The 8,422-nt window shown below is 28.2% G+C and overlaps 1 protein-coding gene across 1 annotated transcript; it reads left to right on the top strand.

Annotated features, from left to right (window-relative positions):
- Window positions 1–321: 321 nt before the first annotated feature.
- Window positions 322–3,478, top strand: LOC103570422 (myosin light chain 1). The gene is made up of 6 exons (XM_008548152.3): window positions 322–463; window positions 569–596; window positions 1,411–1,719; window positions 1,781–1,867; window positions 2,062–2,126; window positions 2,927–3,478. Exons 1-5 carry the CDS (start codon window positions 461–463, stop codon window positions 2,091–2,093), a joined length of 459 nt encoding a protein of 152 aa, XP_008546374.1. The 5' UTR covers window positions 322–460; the 3' UTR covers window positions 2,094–2,126; window positions 2,927–3,478.
- Window positions 3,479–8,422: the final 4,944 nt, after the last annotated feature.

Genomic DNA, 8,422 nt, shown 5'->3' with positions numbered 1-8,422 from the left:
TATCATGAAGAATAATATATAGATCGGATTGGAGTCTGATGAAAGTTAAGTTTTGGTCACTGGTTAAATAAATAATTGATAGACGTAATATATAGTTTTATTGTAATCCCGGCGGGACGTGATCTGGCAACCCTGACACTAAAATAAAACCGAAACCATTTATCGTAGCAAGATGGTGAGTTCACAGATGAGAACGAAGGTCCTCGGGCTGTTTTTGGAACACAACGTTGCCAGTAAAGAAAAGTTAACTTGTCTTCTTAACTTCTCCTCCTCCTACGGCTTATTCTTGCCCACAAGATCCAGATCCAGATCCACATCCACACGATTCTCGGGTGTCGAATACTCTCGCCGAGGACGCCCTCTGTTGCGTTAAAATTAATCTGTCTGGTACCAAAAGCTCGCATTTCTGGTTCTTACTCCGTTCAGTCAACGTCCAGAAGCCGACACATTTCTTACAGCAATGGTGAGCTTTTTTTTTTTTTTTTATTTATTTGAATACTTTTTTTTTTAGTTCAAAATATTTTTTTGTTCATATAATTTTTAATTATTTTAATTTATTATTTTTCAGGCGAATCTTAGTCCCAGAGAGGTCGAAAGTGAGTAAATTGTGGATTACCTTACACTTGTTACGTCAACGATAATTAAAAAAAAAAAAAAATCGTGATAAGTGAGAAAAAAAAAATTTTAACTTGAGGGTTCTTTTTTGGGTTTTTTCAAAAAAAAAAAATAATTTTAAAAATAGTTTTCACTATAATTTTAGTCGTGAGTGATTGTGACGAACATCATTTTTCAAATTTTTAATTTAAAAAAAAAAAAAAATGTCATATCTTTTTGAAAAAGAAATTATCTTTCAAAACGTTTTTTAAAAGGGTAAGATTAACTTTTGATAAAAGTGATGTGGTTTTTTCATAAATATTAAAATTTCAAAATTTTTACAAGTAAACAAATTTTGAAATTTTATTTTTAAAAAATTTTGAATAATTAATCAAGTAAAAAAATTGTTTTGAATATTTCAAGTAAGAAAAGAAAAAAAAAAGATCTTGCGTAACTATTGTTGGGATTCCAAAAGTGATCGTTGCCGTTGGTGTCAAAAATAGTATTGGTAGTGTGTTCTTATATGGCTAGGATCACGAGGTAGGGGTAATCTGACCCAGTATACAATATACAACTTAAACTAAAACAGGGATATGGAAGTTAGAGAAGACACATCGATTGTGGTGGGAGTCAAAATTTCCTCAAGTCAAAAATAGATCTGATACATACAGATACGTGTGTATATATATAAACACATATATTTTGGTATCAGTTATACAAACACACTAAAAATGCCCTCCTATGGGTATCCGAGCTGATATAAATAATAGAATAAAATAAAATGATTTATTGATTATTTATTTTTGAATTTATTAGGAGCCGAATTCTGTTTCTCGATCTACGATGCCGATGGTACCAACGTAATCGACGCAGTCGATCTTGGAAACGTATTACGAGCATTAAATCTAAACCCCACGAACGCAACAATCGAAAAAATGGGAGGCACCACCAAGAGAGGAGAAAAGACATTAACGGTCGAAGAATTTTTACCAATTTTTGAGCAATTGAAAAACGACAAAGATCAGGGAACATATGAAGACTTTCTCGAGTGTTTAAAATTATACGACAAACAGGAAAACGGTACCATGCTTGCCGCTGAACTTTCAAACATGCTTTTAACTGTTGGTAAGTTTTAAATAAATATCTAGTAAATCATAAATTATTAATTATCAATTTTCTTGACAAGGTGAAAAATTGGAAGACGCTCAAGTAGAAGAAATTTTATCCGAAACTATGGATCCCGAAGACGAAGATGGATTTATTCCTTATGCACGTAAGTATTATTATTATTTATTATTTATTATTATTTAAATAAAGTGTTAGATAATCAAGTATAATTGTAATGAAAAAAACCCTAGCACGTATCCGTAAATGTTAAAATGATGTAAACCCCCCAGTATAGAAAAAGAAAGTAGAAAAATAAGTAGTTAGCCCCGTTTGTTATCCCGAATTGTTAATTTTTTACAGCTATGCTCAAGAAAATGATGGTCTTACTGTAGGGGTTTTTGGCGTCTATATAAAAAAATATTATCGTGAGTAATCCCTTTCCGACCGTTCCTTGTATTTTATCTGCTTCATTAAAACCTTTATTTTCTTATTAAAAATGTTTTACTATTTTTTTACGATATAAAAATGTTCATTTTTTATTTTATCTGACCATATAAGTCAGTATATGACATATATGGTAGATATATATAAATTGTCAATTTTTTAATGCTTTTAAATTTCAATATTTTTGTCATAAGATCATAAATTACTCATGTATGATCATATATGGTCATTTTTATACATATATCGTCGTATTTGGTTACATATGACTCATATATAAAAAAAATTGACTAAACATAGAAACATATACTGTATATATAAATATCTTTGATCACATACAGTCATATATGGTCAGATAAGATCATATATATGTTAAATTTAATTTTAAATAGAAAATTATATAAAAATAAAAATGAATGAACATTTTATTAATGATTTTACGAGCTTTTTACTATCCTATATTCAATTTATAGGACAGGTTTCAGAGTTGCAGAGATACTGAGAATCGATAATCAGTTTGAGCAGACACGATTGTCAATTACTAAAAAAAAAAAAAAAAAAAAAAAAAAATTCACCTTTGTTGTCTTTTCTATCTGACTTTAATCTGTTTCTGCTGTGGCTTGACAATATCTCACTCAAATATCACACGAAGGCTTTTTTTTTACTGTGCTTTAAAAATTTTTATTATTTTATTTTTACAAAGAGGTGAAAACGATCTATAATTATTATCGAAACCTCTTGCCAGTCGTGTTTTTTTTCTAATTCTTGTTATTATTTATTTCAGCTTTTCTCCGTCGATTGTGCGATAGAGCAGCTGAAGAAGAAGCCGAATAAATTTATTTAAATATTTTGGTAATAAAAATAAATAATAATGAGCAAGTTAACATCAATCAGCGGCCGTCATCACCATCATTTTAAATAATAAATTATTTATTAATAATAATAATAATAATAATAATAATAATAATAATAATAATAATAATAATAATAATAATAATAATAATAATAATAACAATAATATTTATGATAATGATCATTATAACAAAAAAAAAACATTAACAATCATCGTAATCATATTTTTAAAAAAATTTTTGGTTCCTCGTCTCATAAATATGTTCATCAACAAATTTCATTTTAAAACAACAACAAAAAGTTCATGGGAAAAATACTCAGCGCCGTTATTTTATTTAATTTACTCAATGTTGATTAGCGAAAAAATAAAAAAATTGTAAAAAAAAAATTGTCTACGTCTTTCAAATAATAATAAAATTATATAAAAATAATAATTGTTATTTTTTGAATATTTAATAAACAACACAACATTGTACTGGAATAAATAAAATAACTTATTTTACTTACAATCTGTTATTTAAATAAAATAAAATAAGCGATTACGTTAACACGTAAGCTCAACTAAATTTTAACTATAATTTGTTAATACATTTCTTTTTTTTTTACCCTTTTTATTTTAATTTAAAATTAATATACTTAATAGTGGATAAATTTAAAATAAATATGTTATGAATACTTAAGATGACGTCACTGCAGCTTCGGAGATGCTCGGATTCACTCGGATGCACGGGTGTGGGTTGAATTTTATCCGGGACCCGGCAGTTGATGAATTGGTTTCAAACGCGACGAAACTATCGCGCGAGTTGTCTCGTATTTATAATTAATAATTAAGTTTATAAATTTATTTGAGTGTCTTCAATTAAAATAAATTTATTGATTTTAAAAGTGAGTGTTTTAAATTACCTTGTGATTTTTTGGTTTTTATTATTTTTTCAATATGACTGACGTCCAAGTCAAAAGTGAAGAGATAAATAGATTACAGAATTCATCGCGAGCAGGTAATTTTAATTAAATATTTTACTCTAGATTTAAATCTATATATATACATACATATATAGATATCAAACATGCGATAAAACTGAGTAGAGAACACGTTTTTGTAAAAAAATAATTTTTGGTTTAATGATTTGTTTGGATTTTTTCGCGCAAGCGCTCAAATTCCCATATAACAAACACTTTCCATAAAAATATAAATAAAACAGGTACAAGGTGTCGGAGATTTTTGAATTAGTAATTGTAGAGATAAACTAGTTAGACAAGTGATTCAAACAGGTTGGTAACAAATGTTAAGGTTGTAAACAACCTGATACTTCCGATTCAAAATCCGTTTCCGCGGAGTAGAGAAAATCCTAAGATCCACGGTCATGAGCCTCAATAACGGGGCCATGAGAATATTCTCACTTGGTTACATTTGCATTCAATTAATCTAAGATCACAATCACCCAATAATCATCATTTCAACCTCTTTTATATTTTGTCTTAAGAATAAACAATAAAATTGTGTATTCTTTTAATGACATTCATTTCAAATGATGTCACGACTTGAACAATGAGTTTATCAATAAAAACATAATTAAACATTTTTTAGGAAATTAAATTCTTTACAAAAAAAGACCTTGGTTTAATTATCATAACGTGGTTAATCTAAAAGATATCTGCTTTTCAAAAATTTTAGAACTCATATCTTTAAAACTAATAATTTTACGATAAATTTTATGGATACTTATTTTGTAGGAAATTAATTTTTCTACAAAAAAAAGTCCTAAGTAAAGTAAGCGTAGACCTGGTGGTTTTAAAGCTAACCAAGGTTTAATAGAAATAAATGCAGATTTCTTGAGAATATTCAATTAAATCAGTGAAAGTTATTTAAATAACAAGACTCCTTAAATGCTTTAATTATTTGATGGTGACATGGTGAGTCATAGATATTTATTTCGCTCGTTACACTCAAGTGTTATAGAGTAGACATGTGTGTCGAGAAACATTGTTGTAAATTGCGATCTATATATCGAAGACCATAAAGGGACACTCGATACGCTCGAGTGCTCTGATGAGTTTAACGGAAGTGGAAAAACTTCTTAAGAAAAATTTCAGCTCAAGTATAAGAACAAGAACAAGAATAAGAGTAAATTGAAAATTGTAGGCGTTAAATTATTTAGGCAATTACTTAATCGTTAGACAATTAATTCAAAGGTTATAAATTTAACGTAAGCTTGCACGCGACACAAATATATATAGACAATAGACTCGTGAGGGTGACAACCGATGCTTATGAGATTGATTGATTTGAATTAATCACGAAGGTCGCGTGACCTAACTCTCATCCGTTTTTCACATCCTAGAATCTAAAGCCTACAAATTATAAATTACCCTCAGAAAAAGTCGCGAAATAATTAGAGCTTTTTTTTTTTTTTTATTAAAATAGTAAAAAAAAAATTTTAAATTATTGTGCCCACACGTCACTCATTAATCTTAATTATGCTAGTGAGTTATTTCCTCAGTTTAATCTCAAATCTGTCTGGTGTAATTGGTTAGATCATTGCCCTAACTTTGTATTTTAAGACAATACTAATATTTATTACTTTTGCTAATAGACCTATGACCTTTTTCTGTTACGAGTCTTGCTAATACTGCCTGTTTCTACTTAACGAGTCACATGGTTATCCTTTTATACTTTTTACATTTAATTTCAGGCCAGCTAGTCAATTTTTTTTTTAGCGAGAAATTTCTAATTAATAAATTACTATTATTGTTAATTACAAATTTTTCGTTCTTATAAATTAAATTAAAATTTTAAGTAAAAAAAAAAAAAAGACATTTCTATTAACCAGACGTTTATTTAACCCTGAGACATTTTTATTACCAAACAATAAATAATTGTAAATAAATAAACAGACATTTTTTTTTTTAAAATGGAACAATAAATTAACTCAATATCCAGCTATCATTCAACCCAATTATCTAGTTATTTTTAATCCTCCTCCTCGTTCTCTTTCCCTTCAAAAAACTAATTCAACTTGTTAAAATTATCGACCAAACTTTTTCAGCAAATTACGTTATATATATAATATATGTCTTGGTTTGTTTAAACTTGGATAGGAGACAAAATAATAAATGTCCGCAATACCAAGTACAAGTTCATCGACCACATTCCATTACCACATTTAATATTTATGAGAATATTTTTAAATTTGTATAAAATACCCAATCATAGACTTTACTCAGATTTTTACCTTCAATAGTTGAATAATAAATTGCTACCGTATTATGATTATGCAATAGTGTCTTTTTCGAACCGCTGACCTGACTCAACTATTCGCGGCCTTGGCGACTCTATTACTATGAGTATGTTTTAAAATTATTATTCCTTTTTTTAAGTATCTCGCGATATAACTTAATATCGCTCGTAGAGCCAGTAATTAACTAGAACAAGTAATTATCGACTCGTACGACTTTAACGATTTAATCGATAACAAACTGCTGTACGAAGAAAAAATAAATCTTTTTTTTTTTTTAAATTCAATGGCTGTAATAAATATTTATGGATTAATTATTAGTTGTAGATGTAACAAGTTGTTATGTCGCCGCACGGACAGTCTAGTCATGAGGCGGTATAATAACAATAATAATAATATTATTAATAATATTAACAATAATAAACTCGACAGATGATGTCATACATTTAAGCATGAGGATTTATATTGTCGTGGATGTATATACTTATACAATAGTTGTATATTCGCATTAAATAATATTTTTTAAGGAGCGTCTGATAAATTATCTCGAAAAATAATCATTTATCATTTGTTTATCTAAATTATATATTTAATGTGGCTGAGTAAATATTATAGTTATATGTATATATTCAATATATACATATTGAACGGAAGCTAATGGATTACTAGTTGTTTATTTGTAAAGAGAAGAACTAAATGTCTTGTATATAAATAAAAAGCAAGGTGCGTTTGAGAGGGCAGGCATAAAGGGTAGACGTATATAACAGGGGTTGCTAGACGTTAAATCGATAGTTTGCTACTCACGCGCAGCATCCAGCTACAGAATTATTTTTTACGGCGGTCATTGATTTTGAGTATTTAAATAGAACGTTTCTCAAATGGCTGTTGTTGATGAAATATTAAGAAAAGACGAGTAAAGGAAAACTGATGAATGTATGGTTAATTTATCAAGGACATTTTTTTGTAGAGAATTACACAGCAAAAAAGGATTCATCAAAATCAACACATATCGTGTGTAAAACGAACGTTTTACATTTATTTCTAGGTTATTTTAACCCTAGAACTACAAACCCATTTTTTTACCTGTAACCCGACTAGAATTTCTTCCTGATTTTTCTGAAGTACCACAAGGATCTTGTCAGGGTAATATTAGGTTTGCCTTGTAGTTTAAACTAGAAATCGGGGTAAATATTTACCCCACGGGATTTTTGCTCGTAAAATCGTTCTGAAAGCAGCAATCTGATTTTTAAGTACATGAATTTTTTCATTTTTTTATGTCAAAGAGAATGGTAAAGAGCAAATTTAATTTTATCAAAATTTAGTTGGTTAAGAATCGATTCAAGTAGCTATAATTGCTGACAAACGGTTAAACCGTCATTTAACAAACACAAATTTATAACTATTTTTCTAAACAACCGATTTTCAAATTTCGATCGGGATTATAAAGAGGGCACATGAAGCTTTGAGGAAAAAAATACCATTATAATGTTTAGCCAAAAAAGTCGATTTATTTGGGACTTTGAAAAAATCACAATATATTGTGAGTGTTAACAAAAGTTACACACGTATATTTTATAAAAGTAAAAATTTTCCGAGAATTCTTTTCTAATGGTCAAAATTATTTTTAACATATTTTGTGTGTTGATATGACAGTAACATATGAAAGTGTTACTTTCGTATAAAATAACATTTTTGTGTTAAAAAATCAATCGATTGCGACAGTTCAAACAAAATAATAAATACTGTGTGTTAAATTGACACACAAAAATTTTAAAAATTCAACACTCAAAATTTTAACACACACTTTTTTTTACACTTTGACGACTCGTTTTTTACTGTGTAAATTTCCTAGATAATTAAGTCATGTAAGAATGATATTTCCGGGAATACGTACAAAAAATAATATTTTTTGTACGATTTCTTTAGAGAAGGCCAAAAATATGATCTCGGTAATCTCGACACGCCTTAAAAAAATATAAATTTGCATTATTACCATATTATTATTACTGTGATATGAAGCGTAACAAATTGCCAACAATAGTACGAGTATCATATTACCGATTATTTCTAACCAAGACAGTTCTAAGACCTAATGGACTGTAACGTAATTAAAAAAAAAAAAAAATTATATTGACATTTGTCGAGTCAAAAATTATCATTTCATTTAATTCCTTTTTTCGTCTCAGTCTCAA

Source organism: Microplitis demolitor, chromosome 4 (genome assembly GCF_026212275.2).
Source record: "Microplitis demolitor isolate Queensland-Clemson2020A chromosome 4, iyMicDemo2.1a, whole genome shotgun sequence".
Lineage (NCBI taxonomy): Eukaryota > Metazoa > Arthropoda > Insecta > Hymenoptera > Braconidae > Microplitis > Microplitis demolitor.
The sequence above is the reverse complement of the archived record's forward strand: the minus strand, read 5'-3'. Positions and strand labels throughout refer to the sequence as shown.

Coding starts and splice junctions, on each gene's coding strand:
- LOC103570422 (XM_008548152.3), top strand. Junction 597..1,410: donor TAGTCCCAGAGAGGTCGAAA/GTGAGTAAATTG, acceptor TGAATTTATTAG/GAGCCGAATTCTGTTTCTCG. Junction 1,868..2,061: donor TGGATTTATTCCTTATGCAC/GTAAGTATTATT, acceptor AATTTTTTACAG/CTATGCTCAAGAAAATGATG.